Source organism: Cariama cristata, unplaced genomic scaffold (genome assembly GCF_000690535.1).
Source record: "Cariama cristata isolate BGI_N322 unplaced genomic scaffold, ASM69053v1 scaffold2121, whole genome shotgun sequence".
NCBI classification, from domain to species: Eukaryota; Metazoa; Chordata; class Aves; order Cariamiformes; family Cariamidae; genus Cariama; species Cariama cristata.
In genome coordinates this window covers 24,426-46,725 of record NW_009597324.1, presented here as the reverse complement: position 1 = coordinate 46,725, position 22,300 = coordinate 24,426, and the positions used below count along the sequence as shown (strand labels likewise).

General features: G+C 37.4%; 1 protein-coding gene across 1 annotated transcript; it reads left to right on the top strand.

Annotated features, from left to right (window-relative positions):
- The first annotated feature begins 622 nt into the window (after positions 1–622).
- On the top strand, positions 623–21,692 carry MLYCD (malonyl-CoA decarboxylase). The gene is made up of 5 exons (XM_009708805.1): positions 623–814; positions 9,759–9,871; positions 11,159–11,315; positions 11,813–11,962; positions 20,996–21,692. The coding sequence occupies exons 1-5, from the start codon at positions 623–625 to the stop codon at positions 21,527–21,529; spliced, it is 1,146 nt and encodes a 381-aa protein (XP_009707107.1). The 3' UTR covers positions 21,530–21,692.
- The last annotated feature ends 608 nt before the right edge of the window (positions 21,693–22,300 follow it).

The window sequence follows — 22,300 nt, the reverse complement described above, 5'->3', positions numbered from 1 at the left end:
GTCAAGGTGAGGGCTGGGCTGAGGGCGGGTGGCTCTGAAAGGGAGTTGGGGGGAGGCTGGAGGGGGGATGTGGTTTGGTGCTTCCTACTCATGGTGCTACTCGTGGAACTTCCACGTTGGGCTGGAAAGCGTACTGTGAGCCTGATTCACTGTTGGGGTCTCCATGGTGTGACACAAAGCGAAGCCCCTTCCCACAGGCCATGGCACCAGCGGGAGCTGGCTTTGATGACGGCTCAGGAAGCGGGTGGCCCATGGTGTGAAGCAATGGGCTTTCCAGAGTCAAGTGACAGTGAGAGGCTGGGCTGTGGGCTGGGAAGGGCTGTTGTTAGGGCAGTGAAGGAAGGGCCACACTTGCCATGCAGCGTGACATAATGCAGCTGATGTTGGGGCTGCCAAGCTGCGTGAGGAGCTCGCTGCAGGAGTGACGTGACTCCTGAGTCCGATATAGGGCCACAAGTGATATAGCAGCTGTGTCGTGCTAATGATGGAGAATATCAATGGGAGAAAGGAGCTGGCATGACTTAGCTCAGTAGTGTGTAGAAAATAGGCGAAATGGAACATCTCCAGTGGTTACGTGGTGCAGTGAGGTGACATGGGTGTGGAGGAAGGAATGATGTAGCAGATGGCAGTGGCAGGAGCTGACAGGACATTCCGGAAGGCAATGAAGAAAGGCAGCAAGTTGGTCAGATGCACTGACCATAACTTGTTTGTTGATACTGAGATCCAGATTAAGTTTCACAAGAAAAGGATGTTTTTGATGTCAGTGCTGTCAGTTAACCACCGTCATCACGTAACTGAAGTAGCAACAGCATTGGTAAGATTCCACATCCAGTTGGATCATCTTAAGTGAAAACAGACTGAATTTGCAAAATTAACAGGATAGAAATGTGTAAACCAGCAGAATGTGCCTGTGTCAAATAATACAGTATGTTCAGAAGCATACAAAAGCCATTTGAAAGTAGGAAAATATTGTCTGCAAAACTAAAGCTTCAATAAAAGAGCTGTTATAAGCATTCTGTTCTGTCTTCTTCTCAAAATACTTTTTAAAATGTTTGGGTTCATTGTATGACTGGGCTTAGTTCTGCATATCTGTTCTTGTAGTTTTTTTGGTGCTTGCTGATCAGTTTTATTTTTCAAGTGTGACGTACTCTAAAAATGAGAGTTGGTGATAAATAGCACATGAGCCAGGAAAGACTATGCTAGAACTGGCTTGCATTGATTCTTGTTTGTGATTATATTGGCTGTAAGAATTTACTCTGGATACAGTTTCTTTTCAGTTTGGGGTTTCATTTAAGTCATTCTCATCTGTTTTCCACAGCAACCAAGACCTAGAACTATGTGCTATACCAGTGTTCTTGCTGGCGTGTTTGGGAAAGGTGTTACGTCTTGCTTCTGAAATAAGCATCTTGCTCGGCCTTTAAAATATCTTTATTTCTATTGCAAGTAAGCGTCAGAATAACCACAAGCGCCCAAGGGAGCACTCAACCTGCAGGAGGTCTTGACAGTCTCTGCAATGGAGCTGCTTACCAGCTGGTGCAAGTGATTTGCAAGGAAGTCGTGTGAGGGCATGTGTATTTAATTTGATACCTTGAGCCCTAGGTGTGAGATACTGTGTTACCTGTTCTGAGGCTAAATGTCAAGAACAGAGAAAACTGTATGGCAGAATATTCAGGCTATGGATTTGGGGATGGAAGGGGTTGTAAAAGGTTTTTTTCTTTTTAATAAGGAATTTGAATCTTGAGTAGAGAACTGTTGTCATGATACAACATATATTTTGGGATCTTGTAGTGGAGAATTTCAGAATGGTTCTTTGCTGGTTTCCCTAACTGCAGGAAAGAGATGAAAAAAGGTATAGAAAAGCTCTGAAACTTGGGATGGATGTTAACATGTCAGGATTCACTATTACATATGATGAATTCTCGTCTGCCTGAATTTCTTAAAGTATTATTTTAAAACAAGAACATGCAAATTACCTGAAGATTGTTTCTCCATTGGTTTCACTGTTCCTGAATCATCAACAAAATAGATGATGCACTGCAAACTGGTGCAGTATTGTCTTCAGTTACTCGCAAGTATACACATCTTCATAATGCCCTCAGTTGCCTCTCATAAATCACCTCAAGTTGAACTGATGTTTAAAGTAAATGAAGAAATGCAAATGCCTAACTTACTCTGATTTTATGTACTGTGTGACGTGTACCTAGCTACATGGCATTCCAAAATGTGTCTCATTATTAGATTTGTGAAAGATTCTGAGCACTAAAGTCACTGAATTATTTGGGCAGCATCAATTAAATTAGAAGTCATAATGCCCTAGCCGTCAGGATCCAATGTAAGGCAAACTGGGTTGAAAAAGCTGACTTAGATAAAATTGAGTGACCAGCTTACTGGAAGAATTCCGTAGAACTTGAACATAAACCCTGGACGATACATTGGAAATATTTAAAATGGTGGATTGTGCCAAGAGAAGGAACATACTGCAAATAAGACTTAGTTTATATTTAAGTTAGTTATTAGAAGGCAGAATCATCACCTAGAGCAAGACAGAAAAAGTGTGGTTATCCTCAGTGTCAAGTTGTTATGACATAGTAAATGTCTTTCTGTAGATGTGTAAACTCTTGACACAAGTTTCTTGATAATCAGATGGCAAAAATTTAGTTATGAACTGTATTTTTGAAGCTATACAGCCTTTTTTCCCAAAGAGTCCACCAAAAATATGTACAGGACACACTGTGAAGAGAAATGTTTCTTCATAATCTGTCCCAGAGGTGAGTTTTCTTTTCTATTAAATACGTGAATCAATTATTACTTTCATAAACCTCATGGATAATGTCGAGACGACCATTTCAAAAAACCAGTACTGGCACATAATACGTTGTTTGAGAAGTTAAAGTACAGTAAAGCTGGGCCTAATTCTTTTTCATGATGCTGTCTGAATTTTTTTCCTCCCTCTATGTTATTTTCATGTGTTCTGTTCCTTCCTTCCGCCAAAGGACATGCATATTTTCCACTCTCTTAATAAACAAGTTGATTTTCTGATGAGCCCTTGCAATGCACGGGGTGAAATTTGCTGAAAATCTGATTCCTGAATGTAGTTCTCTTACTGTTCAGAACCCTCTCACCTGCGGTACTTCTTTTTCTGCGCCAGCATTTTCCTCTTGAGATTTTTTTCATACTTTGCTTGCTTACTCAGTTTGAGCATTTGAAATATGCACTCTGCTGAAAAATTCACAACATGATTATTTCAGGTAGCAAATCATTCAGCTATTGCTTTTAAAATATTCTTCATCTTTCCATGTGATTTAGAAAAAGTCAGTGGAAGGTTCAAGTTGATGGCAAAAGATAATGAAAAAGATAGCATTTTTGTCAAATTGATTTATAAATAAACTTGCTTCCATAATTAAGCAGTAGTTGGAGTGTATCTGTAAGCTTGTTGTTCTTGTATTGGTCTACTAGAAAAAAAGAAATACCATCATCATTGTTTTGAGTATTTTTCCCCTCATAGCAGCCACTCTTAATGCAGGGACCTAAAGTTGGACTTCTCCTTGATTTACTTTTTTTCTTAAAGCTTTCTCACAGATTTGAACACTGACCTTCATATAATCAGGGAAAACAGTTTTAAATTTTAGTAGAGGATTTGGAAATAGTAGAACAGGATTTGAGGGAGAATATTTTGTGTGTAGGCTGTACGTGGCCTTTTGAGGAGGGGAAATCTTTGTGGTGATAGGTGTTTTACCTACATATATCCACAGAAGGATGTATTTATTTCACCCAGTTGTACTGCCTTGAAGGAACTGTGGTCTCATTGATGAAGGTTCGTCAATGGATTAGAGTATCTGTTCACTCAGGTGAAACAGTGGCTATATGGAGAATCTGAGTATTGAAATAGTTTGCTTTAAAGATCTAAGAAGGCCCAAACTAGAGAAACAAATGAAAGTTAAAAGTTTATCTATGGGAACAAAAGTGTTTGGTATTTACCTATCAAAAGTCCTGTATAGCCATTTCATTATTGTAGATTTGTTTTAAATTCTAACATACATAAAGACAAATGTACAGCAAGAATTTTATAACTTCTGTGTATTTGTAACTGCACTGACAAGGAAATGTGGAAATAAAATTAAATGGATCTTCTTGATGCTAGAGGAAAATTACAGTATGCATTATATGGCCTACTGGGATTTTGTTTTTGCCCAAACTGTCCAAAATATTTCTTAGACAGTCCTTAGTTTTTACTTTGCATTTTGAAAGACCTATTAAAACAAGGATTACCCACTGCTGTATTGTAAATATAAAATATTTTTCTATTTCCTCAAAACATACCAACACAGAAGCAGCTTGGACTGTTAGATATTGGTTGATGAAGCATTTCTATTTTGTGTTTGTTCAGCAGATTACAGTAAAATAACACATACAGGTGATTAAGTCACTTGAAAATGCTTGTGCACACTTTACTCTCTGTCTAAATGAGCAAAAGTGGAGGGGGCAGGGAGGGAAATAATTTTTTTTTTATTTAGGAATAAGACGTCAAACAATATGAAACACAAGAGCCAGGGAAGTTTCCAGCACTACCATTACCACTGCAGTAATTGCTATTAGCAATAAAAAAAGCAGAAAACCAGTCCCCTTTTATTTGTGTCACGCTATTGAATCTCGTTTTGCTGGTGGGTATATTTTTCACTATCTCACCAGAGGTATTCTGTAAGTATATTTTGAAGCTAATCTGTAAAAAAAAAATCAAAGGCACCTTTAAACACTTGGTAATATCAGAGTAGGTCTGTAAGTCAGTATGCCCAAGTGAAGGATATTGGGTTAAAAACTTCAGACATTCCAAAGCCATGGGAAAACTCGACTCGTGTGAGACTGGCAGAATGCTTCTCTTGTGGCCCTGTCAGATACCGAACCAGCAACTGACAGTAACTGAGCCATCTGTTTGATACGCATGGAGTGTTAGTTACTGCTGTTCCATATTATGTTTATCTGTGAATATCTGTGTATGACTTTTCATTGTAAGGGGTATTTTATTTTTTAGTAGTTTGAGAGGGAAATTGAAATAGTTCCCTCATCAGAGAGGCTGTTTTTCTTAATAAAAAAAAATGCAGTTTTTCATAAGAGTTTTTCCATTTATTGCCCAATAAATAGGGACCTGATGTGAAGATTAAAAAGCCTGTAATTTGCTGTCTTGTAGCAAGAACACAGAATGAAAAAAAAATAATCACAATTTATTATACTCGGCTAATAGAAACTGAAGTATAGCTGGTAATTTTAAATACTAATCTGAGTGTGTCTTGTTGCTCAGATTGAAAGTTGGGATGCTGAATAATAAATGTGCGCTTTTTTTAATGAAATGTTGGAGAGGTAATTTTATGATTAGAAAGGCCTCTGAAATGAGAATATGAATTTACCTACCACTAAATTTACAAAATAACAGAACCTAATTGGAGGCTGTCGTTGTTGGAGTCAAGCCTTTCAGAAACGTAGTGTATACTGTGATATTAAGCACAACTCGGAATTTTGCTCAGATGACTTGAATGAAGCACAGTTTTGGATGGTATAAAGTGTTCTGTGTGTTTCTACACTAAGAAGTTTTGTCAACATACACAGTTCGTGTTGGACTAGATGGTCGTTGTAGGTCCCTTCCAACTGGAACTATTCTAATTCTTTGGCCTGCATGCTGCCCTGTTGTTTTATAAAGCATTATTTACAATTGACAGATTATTTGAAGTGAGTGGTAATTCCCCATAAACAATATTCCATTCTTCCAAAATCATGTCTGAAAGCACATCTGCTTCACTTTCTTCTTTGGTTACAATTGCATTGCTTTTATACAGCTGTATCTTGGACCTAAAGTAGTTCCATAATCTGTTTTGCATCGTCAAGAGTAGCCTCCAGTTCAGTTGGGCATCATTACGTCCCATCATATGGACTATGCCTGCTAAACCTGTAGGTGCTTGAAAAAAGCAAAATGCACGTTTCCTATGTTTTCCACTTTTACCAGTTTCTATGTAGTAGAATGGGCTTTCTCCCAAGTCCCTCGTTGCCATCTGAGCTGTGTTACTGCCAATAGATGCAGAGCAGTGTGTTCAAAATAATGACTAGCAGGAGTGCAGCCGTCAGCAGTTTTCCCTCCTAGCTGCTAGACTGCAGCTTGAAATGGTGTTCCAAAAAGCAGATGGATGGCAAGAGAGCCGTAGGAATCCATTAGTTTGACCCCAGGTCTGACAACTCCAGCTTATTTTTCTGGTTTACAGTGTGCCCTTACGAAAGAAAAGAAAACAAACAATCTTCAGATACCTGGAGACTTTCACTCCACCAAGGGTATTTGACCAGAATGATTTACGGTTATTTTCTAAAAACTTCAGAGCTGTGCAGGAACAAGGATTCACAAGGAAAGTACCTTAAAGCCAGAATTAAAAAACCAATCAGAACATACTTGTTTAGGACACTTATACCTCTACAGTTTGAGATGGAAAAATGTATTGGAAAAAAAACAGAAACAAATCTGTGTGTGGGAGAGTACTTGAACTGAAATTCAGCTTTTCCCAATAAAACTGCTGTTGAGGATGCAGGCCAGTACCTTCTCAGTTGTGCTGCCCAGGAGTTGCAATTCCTGCGTGACTTAGCTGTCCGTGCCAGAAAGAGCCCTTTTTGTAGATGCTGTTGTGTGGACAATTCTGACCTCTTTTCAGTACAGCGTGTTTTACCTGCTCTGTTCTCTTTAATCCACTAGCCCAGAAGCATCAGCAAAACCAGTTTTGCCAGCATATGTTACAGCTACTCTAAATGTAGTTGAGTGATGTATTGTCAGAGTGTGTCAAGTGTTGAGGTGCTCTGAGCCAACAATAACTATGCATACCATAATGTCATGTTATAGAAATAGTCTGCTCTTTTGAGGTAGTAAGGGAGCACAGGATTACCACATTTATCTGGTAAGCCCCCCAAATGATCAGACTTGCTATAAATGTGCAATAGATCCATTTATTAGGCAGCGGAAGGTATACTGCATATGTCCCTCTTAACTATCCTAGTTGCAAAGGTTTGACATAGCTAATCTGGTCCTTTTTAATGTCATTTATTATGTTACTTCTTCCTCCTCCCCCAGCTACTGTTGTGTAGGATGGTGTTACCTTGAGACAGGGAAGGCGGGAACATTTTAATCAAAGTGTCAGTGAAAAATTACGAAGACTGTCCATTCCTAGGGTGGATTTTGTTGCATGTGAGCCTTCATTTCTCTCAATTCTTCAGTGGTACTTGTTGCAGATAGTTGCATATGTGTATTTTTTTCAGAGGTTTCTTGTTACGCTGGTGCCATGCATTATGTGGCCTCAGTTGTTTTCCAGTGGAGATTGCTTATCCTATAAATGTATTTAAGGTGAATTTAGTTTGTATTATTTCCATTTCGTATTCATTTAACAACTTTTTTTTTTTTTTAAACTAGCATATGCAGGCTTTGTTCAGCCTTGTAGTACAAGCACAGGTAGAAGTACCATTTGGCGGAAGACTTGCAGCACAGTTTATTACATAACTGAAAGAGAGCTCTACTGAGCAAGACCAACAAAAAACTAGTTTACAAAGCTTGGGAGATCTGACCTCATGGAAGAGTTCATGGATCCTCCCTGTATTTGGAACAATGCAATTGACATTTTCACTATTTGAAGTATATGCCAATTTATGCTTCATTGAGTAAGCTCTTCTTAGATATTTGAGGATACTACTGAAAAAAATGTAAACAGATAACATAAAATTTTCATTCATGACAGAATTGTTCTAAGCAGATGAATGTCTGTTTCTTCTAGATGGTTTGTATAGTAGCCATTTTTGTATAAACAAAGATAGATGCCAAACAAAAGCCTATGTATTTCACTAACACAACCTAGTAAGCCTAGAAGGAGTAGGTGGGAAGAAGGTAAACAGAAGGAAAATTTGCCTCTGCACTTCAGCTATAGAAAAGAGCCAAGATTTTGTTACAGTTTTACCTTGCAAACTCCGTGATTGTGGTCATTATTGTCAACTTTTCTCTAGGAGTTTTTATGGGTGGAGTTAATTTAATTATGTTTGGGTGGATTGGTATAGGTTGAAATATCTGATCACAGTTGGCTGCAGGCATAGTCAGGGTTTGAAAATTTTAGTTTTTCTAGTATGCTGAATTAAAGAATAAAACTGTGTTGTTTTTTTTTTTGCCAACCTTGGAATACTGGTAGCAGTTTCTTTGGCCAACAGGAAATTTCTTTGATATGTGTCTCTTGATAGGTGTCTGTACAGCATTCATGTTTGTTAGGTTACAATAGGAAGTATTTTTGCTTTCTTATGAATGTCCTGAGACTACATCTCAGCTTTGGAAAGTTGTTTTAAGTAGTGTTTTCTGGACAAATTTATATTTTTTCTGTTGTTTTGCTCAAATGTAGCAAGCTAAACTACATTGCAGCATAATTTTTGTCTATTTTATGTACAGCACTGGCTATTTAATAACGATCTGAATAGAAGGTGAAGAGTTCTTGTTTTTAAGTAAATGGCTATTAAGTTAGTTTCAGGTAAGCTTATGTTTCTAATCAGGCTGTTGATAAGTTGGTACTGGTATCACACTGTGTCCTGTACGCAAAGCAAATGCAAGAAAGAAAAATAAGCTGTTGAATCTCTTTAAAGGATATTCATGCTGTGCTGAGTTCAAGAATACATTCTAAACTCAAAGAATTTTAGACAGGAAAATCTTTAATAGCATAGGCAGCAGGAAATTAGTAGGGAATTTAAAATTCATTATGAGGATGAATGTTTCTGAAAGTATTTGATATTACAGTTGGCTTTAATTCTGTATCATATTGTTCCACATCTGTTGTGATTTTTGAGTTTTGTAGTCTTATGCTGCTACTTTTGTTTTTCTTGTTCAAAAATTTTCATACCTCTAAGAGAAGAAAGATTCTGTGAAGCCAATGATTTTATCTGCATCCTGTCCCAAGATATTAATTTTCTTATTTATCATCCTGAGTGGGCATGTGCAGCTCCTGTGCTGGAATGTACAATCCACGCTAAAGTCCATACTGAAGCATTTTTGTAGTTTACTGAGGCCTGAACGTGCCTGTATGGGTTTCATTTACCTCCAGTAGATTTGTTGTGTGCCTGGGAGATCTGTCAAAAGTAGAAAGATCCATATGTTAATCATGGTATAGAATGTGCAAGAGTAAATAGCTGTTTTGTGTTTTTCTCATAGAAAGTGATGGAAAAAATGTTTAATATAGTAGAGATGACTAATAAAATATGGTAAGGACCTGGAAAATTTTAGTTTAGTGAATTGCTTTCTTTTATTAATAAGCTAGTACTAGTAGTCTTTTTAAGGCATGAACTGCTGAATACTCAGAAGAGATTCAGATGTAGAAAATTATAGTGAAATTCAAGTCCTTATTTCCATTAAATTTCCCATGATTCTTTTTCATGGTCTTTAAATTTGAGCACCTGTGCACCTTGGCCTTATTGTCAAGACTGCTCACATACTTCTATTTATTGTGTGCTTTTCATCTACCTTGTTTTTCGTTCTTTTCCATTTCCCTATCTGCAGTTTACTATAGACAGTGTCTTTAAACATTTTCATTGTTTTAGTCCTCTGTGAGGAAAGCTAAACTGTTATGAGTTAATCTTCTCAAACAGATACATTGGTTTGCTTGAACTTCCAAGTGTCTAGTTTGAAATAATCAAAGTTGTCTTTACTCACGTTCGTATGTTCTGCCTAGCTTATTTAGCAGGTAAGTTCATCTTTCTTCTGTTTGCAGGAGATGAATGGAGTTCTAAAGAACATGCTTTCAGAGTGGTTCTCGACAGGATTCCTGAACTTGGAACGGGTCACTTGGCAATCACCTTGTGAAGTACTCCAGAAAATTAGTGAGTAAGTGCTAGTAGTTACTAACCCTCGTTGATGAAAAGGTGATGAAATGCTTGTGACTGCACAGATCCACTATTTTCAAGATACTGCTTTTTGATACTGAACCATAGGCAAAGTGTAATGAAGGAGTAGTTGCATTTAATGCACTAAAGAGCACACTTTAAAAACTGAATTAAGTAGATGGTGAAGGGGATCATTTGTCCCATAATTTGATTCTTTAGGTCACATACTGCACTTGTAGACTGCTGTCTTTTCTCCTAACCTTCTCAGTTACTCTTCCCATATTCCCAAAGGTGCTGCTGTTACTTTTCCTACAAACTCAGATTCTTGCAGCACTGCCTTCTTGCACTCCCTTTCCTCCTACAGGTGCTGCTGCAACTGCTGCCTCCATCACAACTGCCACCTTCTTCTCCCCTCAGTCTACACCAGCAATGTTGGTGGAGAATTAATATTTAAGTCTGATGCAGCATGGGGTGCCCAACACTCAAGAGCGTGTTTTACTTCTAATGTAGTAAGGCTCCCCTTCCTGGCTGGAACTGGTGAGATGCACAGAATCACTTGTAAACTATATGTGAAGAGAGCACCTTTTTTTAAATAAACATTTCTTAAAATCTACGACATTTATTTCTGAATTTCTGTCAAATATTCAAAGTTGTAGTGACGAAGTTGAAGATGACTGAATCAAAGTTACATTGTATAAGATCTTTTTTCTTTGCCACATTTAAGTCATGTACTTTCAGAATTCTAGAGATACATTTTCCTTCAAGCATTTTGTATGACAAAATGCCACACGAGCTGAAGTTTCAAAATAAAAATAATTAGTAGTATTTTACTTAATCTTCTAGGTATTTTGGCAAACACACTGGACTTTCAATATGTAATAAAGTGTATTTTTAATGATTGCTTGAAAACATGGCTGTAGGAGTGCTAACAGACTATGTAGCGTGGGAAAACTAATTCCTCAGAGGTGTGTTCAGACTCATTTAGTGAGTTAGTCATCTCAATCGGATATCCTATACTGAATAGAAAGTGCAAGTGAAATCCCAGATACGTAATAAGCATGTCCCAAAGAAAACTAGAGAGTGAGTATGCAAGAATTTTACAATCTAGTTTGTCACAGTTTGCTGATGACTTTTACTTTTTTCACTTGCAGCTTGATTCTCCTTTTTTGACTGGAGAGTTTTGTCACTGACATAAATGGGAAAAGTATTGAGCATGTAGGGTTGACAGCTAAGCTCTATTTTTATATGAAAAAAATATAATTTTACTTTTTTTTATTTTCTCAATGAGTTCTGAAGCTGTGCATCCTGTTAGAAACTGGGTTGATATGAAGCGTCGAGTTGGGTCTTATAGAAGATGCTACTTTTTTTCTCACTGTGCAATCCCAGGAGAACCATTGATAGTCTTGCATGTTGCACTAACCAGTGATATCTCCAGCAGCATCCAGGTACAGTCGCTGATGCATTTTATACGCAGTAAAGTGCTCAAATTGCAATGTACTTCTTTCAAAATCTGTAATTCCTTTTAATTTGGGAATATTTGTTTCATTTTTGAAGAGGTGAGAGAATTGGCACTTACACAAGATATCCCTGTAATTTTTATCTCCTACATTATGTAAGTTGAAATTTTGGGGTTTTGCTCAAATGCAAGAAGAATAAGAAAAGATAAGAAAAATGTAAGAAAAGGTAGGATATGAGATTAAAACTTCAAAGCAGTTGTGATTACTTCTGAAAATTTTAAACTACGTTACAATTGTTTCCTGCACTTGCTAATGGTTAAGCAGCTCTTCTTCCTACTTTTTGATTAGATTTTTGTTGTTTCTCTCAGAGGGTAATGAATAAAACAGTGGGGAAAAGTGTTAACGCATTTGAAAGAAAGGCCCCCTCCCCCATAACGATGATAATAACTACTACTAATTCTTTTTTGTTATTCTTCTTTTCCCAGGCCATAGTGAAAGAAGTGCCACCTTTAGAAACAGAAGATACAGACAAAATTACAACAGCAATTTTCTACTCAATCAGTTTGACTCAGCAGGGGCTGCAAGGTGTGGAACTCGGGACTTACCTCATCAAGCGGGTTGTAAAAGAGCTGCAGGTAGGTGTGGCAGCATGTGCTTAAGATGCCGTTTGGCCAATGTGCTCCCCTTTACATTGCTGGTTCAGCTTCCATTTTGTGTCGTTGCTCAAGGCAAGGAGCTGATACGTCTTCCCCTACACTTGTAGCTTCTTACTGGATCAACCTTTGAAGATGTGTAAAGAGTTGGAAGAGCATTTTCTGCTATTGATTAATGTCTGCCAGATGTAGATACTGTTACATATTTGCCATGTACCGTCTGAATTACTTTTGTTTGCCTAATCATGTGCATAGGTTGCCTAAAAGTCAAATTAGTACATTTCTGTTGAAGGTAGCTTTAATATAGCTGTATTTTGCAATGTGGTCTGTTGTATGATTCACTACTGTCTCGCAGTTGAGTGGGTGGAGCTTGCTAACAGGCTCCCTTCCAGGCCCCTAATCAACATTTTCTCTTTTTCAATATACCTGACTGTTCCTTTTTCAAAATCTTATAGCTGCTCCAGTAACAAAAGTACTTTCTGTACATTAATTAACTCGTTTTCTTGTTTGTTATATTGAATTGCCACTGGTTATGAATGCAGTTTGCATGCTTGCCATGAATATATCTATTTAGAAAAAAAGGAGAGAGATTTCTTTGCCTAGACAAAGGGCAATATAGTAAAGAAAATGTCTTTAACATTTGAAAGTCACAGGAATCAGTTACTTTATTCAAGTTAGATCTATGAATGTATATAATATCATTGCATGCAATGGGATTATTGTTAATAGTTTTAAGACTTCTTGTAGAACCATCTTCCAAGCAACTGGAGAAAGGAATGAAAATTCATGAATTTATATAGAGTGGTGTAAAAGAGACAGTCACATTTCTGTGTTGAGTACATAATTTTATTTAATAGTCTTTACTATTTAAATTATTAACAAAACTACCACTTAAATGTAATGATCACTACTTGTATTTATATTAATTGTTCCAATGTCTGGATTAGTAATGATGTCTGGAAAATTGTCTGTGATTTAGAACTTCAGTTCTACTTACAAAAACAACTTTAAAATTGGATGCACCGAATTTCTACTAACATAAAATGATTGATTAGTCAACTACTGAATCATAGCTGCCTGCCCTGAAGTTTTTTATTTTATTTTATTTTTAATGGATATTTTGGCTGAATTTTGTTGCTTCTTGCTTTTGGAGTGGCTTTTATATTAATTGTCTAAAGTGCAGTAGTCCAGGTATAATTAGGCCATGCCATCTGTCTGATCTTGACTGAGGGGAAACTGGAATAAATTCATGCAGTTATCTGCTTTCACATCTGAAAAATAATTTCTGGATAATTGAGTTGCTCTCATAAAATAACCCTATTGACAATGTATTTGTACATCACTAATTGCTTGCAACACTGGAAAAGTTGTGAGTCAGTTACAGAGGAAAATAGACATACTGTGCTTTGATAACCTACATGCAAGTTCTAAAGTGTTCTAAAAATGGAAAAATGTGTTTCTTTCTTATACTTACGACGAAGTTTCTACATTTCGATGTTGTAAAATCCAGCCCTTCTTCAGTGTTCATCAAACACATGATGAATAGGAAACACTTTGACTGAGTTGCCTTTAAATACATTCTAATCATAAAATCATTGCCTCAAGCTTAAATAACTTATTTAATATTGAAAGCTAAGTGCTTTCCATACAATGCCCTACTTAAATTTCCTACGCTGCTTTAAGATGTTATGAAAAATGTGCTGTTACTAGTAAGGTTTTACATGGCAAATTAGACATGTACTTAGTTGACTATGAACTTGTTGCAAAACTTGAACTGCCTATTTATATTTATTTTATATCTATATATTAAAGGTACAACAAAACAACCTCCAAGTATTGCCTCTACACCATTCCTTTTCTTGATGATAAACCTTGTTGGGATACCACTTTAGGGCTAAAAAAGATACGAAGGATAATCCAGGAGTTTTTATCCATGATGGATGTGGTTCTCTAATAGTTTTTCTTTCACTCTGATGTTGTTATTTTTTTTTCCTCTTCTTCCCACTTTCTTCCTACTCCTTCATACTTTCTTCCTCTTCATTCCAAAGTATTGCTCTTGAATTTGTTGTCTTGAATTCTGCAAGAACTATCTCCCATTACATGTTCTCCATCTGTGAAGTGAACCTAAATACTATTGTTACCAGAATTATCTGATGCACTTCTATAATGTCTGCTCATTCAGCTTTTGTTGTAAATGTTGTGACTCCCTCGGTGGACTTCACCTTTCAGTGGAGAGAAGCCCTGTGTATTTCAGCTTCAACATACTTACACTGTGAAATTAGGTTGTTCAGGGCAAAGGCAGGGTGTATGATGGGTAAGACTCTTGGCAGCCTGTTTTACCTGTCTCCCAAAATTTTGGAAGTCCTGCTTCAGTGCATTAATTGCCTACATGTGTTCTCTTTCTTTCTGGTCAGGTGTAAGCAAAGGACTTTCCAAGGTTGTCTGTATTCAGATTGGACATAATTCTTTGGAGCAGCATTATAGTCACTTACTTTAAAGGGGACAAATGGTATACTGGGAGTGCTGAGTTGACTTGGTGACAGCAACTGAAACAATATAGCCTCAGCAAAAAAATCTTGGGTCAAAAATTACATCTCATTAAGTAAGCTTCCAGCAGCCTTTGTAAAAATAGATTGTTGAGGTCTCTAATAGGAAGAGGATTTTTATATAACCTTTGAATGACTTTGCAATAAACAAATCTTTATTTAAAGTGCTGCTAAATCACCAAGTGTTCCAGGTTACAAAAACTGAGACTCTCTTTAACTGAAAATAAAATGCTTTGGGTAGAGGAGATCATTTGAAGGAGTTAAGGATTTTGTTTTTCATTGTATTTGAATCATTGATGATTAATACGCTTCATAACTTTTATAGCTTTATAACTTTTGTGGACATCTGTTTGATCTGCAGAATGTTACTTGATTCGTATTTTCCCAAGGCACAGCAAACTCTTAAAACTTTTTTTATCCTTTAGCAAAAACCTTTATCTAACTTTGCCTTAACTTAACCTACTCTGACACTTCTGCTTGTAAGTGCCATTGTAACCTCAAAGCTGAATTCTCAGCTGTCATTCTCCGTAAGGAAAACTTCAAATTGGACCTGTCATGAATATGTATCATTAGATCAGAAAAAGCCATGCAGGAAGTTAGGAATATGCTAATAGCCACTCTTTTTTTCCACCATTGAAGCCTTTATTTGGCAATATTTTTGAAAACTAGGCTGAAAGATTGATTTAGCAGGTATCTACGCTATAAAGTTCTATCTATAAATGCAGCTAGTACCAGATTCCTTAAAATCTTATTAATGGACTATTAAGATAGAGCTTAATTTTTTAGAAATCTTGCTAGTTTGCCTGAACTGGTCACATACACTGCTAAACATGAACACGTGTAGGGTAGCACTTCTCACCTTCAAAGAATATGAAGTACAGATTCCGTCATGAAAGTATTTCTTGCAAATGGGGTTTTATTAGGACTGTTAGGAAAACTGCAGCAGTAGAGGCTCCAGCGAAGTTACAACCCTCAGTGTTAAGCACTCTTAGTCTGAGGCGCTGCATAGAAGTGGCCCCTGCTTTTGAGTCTTTTACTAATTTAAGCAGATGGAGGATGTATGAAGTTGAGTCACAGAAATGGGTCCTCACTTTTGTCTCTTTATATGTGCACGGTTAGCAGTTTGAATCCTTAATCTCCACCTAAACATTATGATTTGGCGTTTGCCACAGGTATTGTAATATAATTGGGTAAAGGGGAGGGATATAATGGAGATCAGAACAGGACCTTAGGGATGTAGCTTGTGTTGCATACAAAGGGCATCCTGGGAGAAAGAACGTTGCTCTCAACAGGAGATTTTTCTTTTTCTTCGGTAGTTGCTTGACAAAAGCTTGCTACACAAATAATACAGAAGGGTTTTGTAAACAGACTTCTATTGTTATCTGAGCATCTCCTGTTTGGATTATTTTGGATAAGCAGTGGGATGAATTCATTAGTCCCCTGATACCACTTTGGTCCCAGTTCTCCCTGTACAAATCTGAGAATAGGCTATGTATGCATTCCATGTAGTCTCTTGGTTATATTGATGTATATAAAGCAGGAAGCAGACAACAGAAATAATCTCTTGCATTTCTTAAATTTAAGCTTGTATTGTTCCCAGAAATGAATTGGATTTTGAAACAATTCAGACAACTAGTAAGAAGACAAACAAACCCCAAATTGGGTGCTGGAAAACAAGCAGGCAGATGCATTTCTAGCAAGCTGATAGGTGCTGGTAGATGTGTAGACAGAGAGATTTCTCATTAGACAGACATCTAATTCAGAATGTGTTTATAGCCACTCTGAATGGTCTGTAGCTCTGCAGAAGGTACATCATAGCAATTCAGTCTGCAGATGACAGACACAGAGAACTGTGGTGAAACCTTTGAGAAAACTTAGAATTTTATAGCCTGTGGCATTTGGGGGAGCAAACTGATAGCTACTATGTGACTCAATAGAATGCTTAACAATTGGTGACAGATTTTAGCTTGCTGGTTGGGCTGTTGCTGATTGCTACCTTAATTTGATCTAGGTGACCTGGGGAGATTATAATTTCCAAAACAGGCTTTGCATTCATTGATGAAAAATGTGACCTTGGACTACAGCTTTCAGAGCACAAGACAGTTTCAGATGAGACATAGATAATAGAAGTTTGTGCTCTTCTTCAATGAAAAAAAAAACCCCAAGCTAAAAGACAACCAAAACCAGAAATCTCCCCCAAAACAAAACGAACAGCAGTTTATTAGTGGTGTGTGGGTTTCTGACAAGAAAATAAACATAGCCAATAGCCTTAGAAACTACCATATCAATTTAGCATCAACATAAATGTGCACGCTTCACTGCATCTATTTAGTTTTCTACAAGAAATGGCTGCCTCACATAAGCTCCTAAACTGAAATGTTTATCAGATATGTAGTAGTCTGTACCGTAGCTTCAAAATGGGGTCACTTTCTCATGTCTTATCTGTCCTAAGAAGTGAAAAATATGCACAATTTCCCATTTTGTATTTATTAATAGAGTAGGAGCTACTAACTTCCTGATAAATATTTTGCGTTGAGCGTGGTGAACAGGTCACTCCTGAATGTGAATGATAAACAAGGAACAGTCAACATCACAAGGAAGCAAAATGTCAGTTACTTAATTAGGAACTTTTCAGGGATTATTATTAATACACAAATATGGGAAGACATCATTCATTCTCACTTTTGTCCTTGTGGATGGTGCATAGGTACCCTCTCGGCTTTGCAGGCTGGGAGATGAGGTTGGAATTGTTACACTGTGGAAGCAATGGGCATGGCTTAGCTCCTGTGTGAAAAGCTCTGTTTATTAGCTCTCTTCAATAGTGAAATAGTATTTTCAGACACTGTGCTTTCTTAGCAGAGATGGTGCAGGAGACTTCCAGACTTGACTTTGTGGTAAGCAGCCTTTTTTCTTGGTAAAATCAGTTTTTCCTTTTACCTGAAAGAAGAGTTTCTACTTCTCAAATTTCAACATTACCTTCCTTCTTGCCCTCTCAGGTTTTAACCCCAAGTATCTGTGAACAGTTCATGAAAGAGACCTAAGCAATATGTTCTCAAAGGCAGTATCTTTTACAGGATGAGTAATATAGCAGGCAAAAAAGGAAGACCTTTAAGGAATGTAATCCCATCTTCAGATCAAAAAGAAACACATCCTGTATTCCTTTATTCCTTGTGTCTCTTCCTAAAGGAAAATAGCCTCTAACAACCTTTTTCTCCCCCCCCTCCCCGCTTTTTTTTCCCCCTCTTTTTTACCCCCACTGCACAATAGTAACATCTGTGCTTTGTCGAGCAGCACATCTGGGATTTCTCATTGATAGGTCATTGATTTGAAAACTTTTATCGATTTATCCCTGTCTCTTGTTCTCTGTGTTATGGACTAAAGAGGAACTTTAAAGCACAACAGCAATGAAGACATAGAAGAATGAAAGACCATTTTGAAATCTAGGCTCTTTTGGGGGGAGCTTGGTGCTGCTTAAGCATGCTGAAGTGAAAAGGGTACTTCTCATTGTAAATTACAGGTTTGTGCTTCTGTACTTTAAGGTTCATTTGCAGGTCTACCTATCCTAGACAGTTGCTGAGTTGTCATCATTATTGTGTGGACAGGCAGAAGGGTACTGGGTCATTGGATCTTCAGAAGGGAGTTGTGGCCCTGCCTCTGGGCAGAAATTCATCTAGTCGCAGTAAGAGCTGACACGCAAAAGGTCAAATTATTTGAGAGTAGACTATCTCAGCAGCTAAGCTATGGTCAGTCACAGTAGAGTCACCACTGGTCAGCTTTCAGTGTGCTGATGAAGAAATGAAGGTAGCAAGTGATGCTGCTCATTATCGTCTTGGCAAAACTGAAAACTAGGAGCTTTTTCTCCAGGAGCAAGTATCTTGAAGTATTTTTTTCAGTGGCCTTTAAAAATTCACTTCCGTGCCATCTTTCTGTGTCCTCCTTCTCCAGGAGATCTGTGGTTTTGTGCTGGTGCTGTTGCCTTTGATGGGAGCTAGTACTGGATCAAGGCAAGTGTGGCTGACAAGGGGGCATCTGAGCATAACTCTCCTCTGCCATACTCATTAAGATCCTGCTGCTTCAAAGAAAAGTGAATTCCAGATGTCATGATTAGATATGCTTATTGGTTGAGAAGCACTACAAGGAGGTGGATGAAAGGTGACCAAAGGAAGATTTAGTGAGTGCATTTGATTCTGTATTCGGATTTTGGGAAGGGAAGGATTTTTTAGATCTGTAGAGTTGCTATGTTCTGTTCTCATTTTTGCTCTTTTTCTGCCCCCCATTTTTTTTTTTTTTCCAATTTACTGTGGTCATTGCTCTCTTTTTCAAAAGCAGAGGGGAAATTTTTCTAAAAAGGCTGAACCGTCTACTGCAAGAAAGATTATTTTAATTAAAACATATTTTTTATATCCATGCCTCTTGTAGCCATGGTCCACAGTAAAAGCACAACCCTAATAAGCTATTTTGTTTTATAAATGCTGTATTCTCTAAAACTGTACAACAGGGTGCTACGATATCAGCAGAAATTGCCTTCCACAGACATCTCTTTCCATAGATTTACAAAGAATATTTTTTCTCTTGTGAAATGCATATGCAATGAAACCCAATAGTTACTTGTATTTCACAGATCTTGTTACAGACTTAACGCTTCTAAATTACTCTTAAAAATAAATATCATCATATCCTTTAGTGGAGACTAGAAAAAGTCACAGGAGATCAACGCTTTACTGGTATTGTACTATCTGACCATGGTAGCTATAGCAGTTGAGAATATGACACAATCAGGATCTCCGGGGTGCTCTGATTACAAATATGGTTGTTTTGTTCAATAAGGTACAGAAATTAGTGGTTTTATAGACTAATTTGTTGGTTTTGTTATCCAGTTCTCTAAGGAGATGAAATGGGGTGGTGTTTCTTTGTAACTTGGTCTGCCTTTCTTGTTCCCAGCTGGTCCCAAAAGAAGAATTCTTTGGCTTATATATCTGTGTAATAGTCAAAGAACTTCACATAAGGGGAGCAAGTGAGGTTATCTGGTTTATGCAATTAGAAGTCACAAACCTGAAGAGGTGGTAGATTTGAGCTGGCTGGTGTCTCGTAGTGCCAGAAGCCAGCAGAACAGCAGTAAGTTATTTGGGAAGCTCTGTGTGGGAAGGAAAAAGATGTTGTAAATAACCAGCCGAATATTATTCCAGTTATCGGAGTTAATAGAAATGGTGCTTGGCTCCAGTCTGTAACGGAGGGGTGCCAGGCCTGTGCTCCCTGGCTTCTGCATCCTCATGAAACAGAATGCAGATGGCAGCGTTGTGTGGAGCACAGCAGTACATGAGGATGCAACAGCGCAGGTGTAGTTCAAACAACCTAGCAGCATGCGTTCCATTAACATTTGCTAGTGCAAGGTAGCATCTGAGCGATGATGACTTTTTAATGGTTATCTCAGTAATACTCAAAGTAGAAAAAATGCATTTTGTAGTCATTTAAAGACAATTTTCTGTTGACGTTAAGATGCTTCTGCAATGTTGATAAATGTCTTGGTTCTTACCACTTCTTCCTATATGAACAGTAATTAAAACAACACTGTGGTTGTTTCAGTTCAACTCTGTCTTCCTTCTGTTCCTTGTCTCCCTACTCCATCAGCAGGATTCACTGATGTAATTTTTGTTAATTCCAAGTGACGATGAGTTTAACAACCTTCTCTATTCTTCACGGTGTGCCCCAAAACTAACACACAGTTTTTCTTATATGTTTTGCTTTACATGATTACATGGTTAACAGTTTTTACTCATAGATTAGTAGGAGTAGAGAAGTAGTTTTGTTTTGTTAAACTGTGTGATTAATTTTTTTACTGCAAGTATGTATTTCTTATCTTGCTATTTTATCAATGTAGTTTATAGTTTGGGGATAGCATGAAAAGTAGCTGGCCTGTGTAAAGAAGCTATTTAAAAACTTCAGGAAATGCTGCTTTCCATTAAAATCTAGAAATCTTACCTCTCCCGATTTTACAATAGACTGAAATAATAAACTGCCCTTGATTTAAAAAAAGATGATTACATTTGAAAAATAAATGATATTTAAAAGATTTTGAAAACTTGCATATTTATTTTTTAAAAAAATTACATTCCTCAGAATAACTTCTTTATGGTGTGCGGTTCTATTTGTTTGTTTCTGCCTGTAAAATGATATACCAGAAGGTAGTGTTGCTAAGTGTTGGCGTAAGTACTTTGATATAGGTTGGGTGTGTGGACTGTAATTCAGTCAATGTTAAAATTTTCTTCGTGCTCCAAGTGCTTTCCAGTCACTAACCTATTACCGGCAGGGTGTGTTTGTTTTTTTTCCCATCTACGAATATCAGTTAATTCTCAGAATCCCTAGTTTCACCTGACATCAAGTAAAGGGTATCAGCTGTTCTTTCACTCAAACTTCTCATTGTCAATCATGACAAAACTCATGAATGTTTTTTCTCTCCTTTTGTCTGCAGAAAGAACTTCCTCAGATAAAAGCTTTTTCTACTCTCTCACCTATCCCAGGATTCACAAAATGGCTTGTTGGTCTCCTCTCCTCACAAACAAAAGAACTGGAAAGAAATGAACTTTTTACAGAATCGGAAAGGCAAGAAATCTCCAAGATCACAGGAGACTCTACTACTGAAACACTAAAGAAACTCTTAAATAACAATGAGTGGATGAGATCAGAAAAATTAGTTAAAGTGCTCCATTCACCATTTATGAGACTCTGTGCCTGGTATTTGTATGGAGAGAAACATCGTGGCTATGCTCTTAACCCAGTAGCAAATTTTCATCTTCAGAATGGCTCTGTGATGTGGCGGATAAACTGGATGGCGGACACAAGCCCTCGGGGCATTGCTGCTTCTTGTGGCATGATGGTAAACTACCGGTATTTCTTAGAGGATACAGCCAATAATAGTGCAGCGTACCTGGGGACTAAACAAATTAAAGCCTCAGAGCAGGTTCTTTCCTTGGTGTCTCAATTCCAGCAAAATAGCAAGCTTTAATGAAATATTATGAAAACTAAGAACAAGTTTTACCTCCACTGTAAAGAGCTGTAGTATTTTGCAGTGTCTATGTTTAAATGAGAATGTCCCTTGTAAAACAAATTTACTCAGCACAGTACGGTGCAAAGTTACCTAGATTATTAGTTGTCTTTCTTACGTTGCCATATATTCAAAATCTAATTGGCTGTGATTGAGTCACTGCCAGTTCTAGACATCTGTTATGTGCAAGTGGGTTGGAGGTGTGTATTAAAGGGTGGGTAAATTCTCTCCATCAGTTACAACTCTGTGAAAATACTTGAGCTGTACCGTTATTCTGTTGGTAATAAACCTGTATAAACTGTGTCTTTGAAAGGAGCTGAACTTCTTTGTCATAATACTGCTATACATAGTTCAGTACCAAGGTACCTGGAAAGGAGGACTGAATGAAGGTAAATTTTTGGTCAAGTATATTAGCAAAACTGTAATCTACAATTTTATTTCAAGAGTATCTGTCTTTTTCATCCTCAAAATCTCTCATGTAGAGCCTCTATTTTCTTTTTTCAAACACACTAAAAATCTCACTGAATCCTTGCTTTGCTGGAGCATGGAAAAGCCTTGCACTAATGTTGCTGAAAAATCAGGATCTCTCAGTGCAGCCGGTATGTAGTATTATATTTGCACTTTTGTATGCTAAAATATAATGAGCAAGAAGGAAATATTCAAATAGGAGAGGGGATTAGGAGAGACTGATACTTAGGGATCAGTTGAGAAATTTCCAAATATGTGTATTAT

Coding starts and splice junctions, on each gene's coding strand:
- MLYCD (XM_009708805.1), top strand. CDS start 623: ATGGCAGTGGCAGGAGCTGACAGGACATTCCGGAAGGCAATGAAGAAA. Junction 815..9,758: donor CTGAAGTAGCAACAGCATTG/GTAAGATTCCAC, acceptor TTCTGTTTGCAG/GAGATGAATGGAGTTCTAAA. Junction 9,872..11,158: donor GTACTCCAGAAAATTAGTGA/GTAAGTGCTAGT, acceptor TTTCTCAATGAG/TTCTGAAGCTGTGCATCCTG.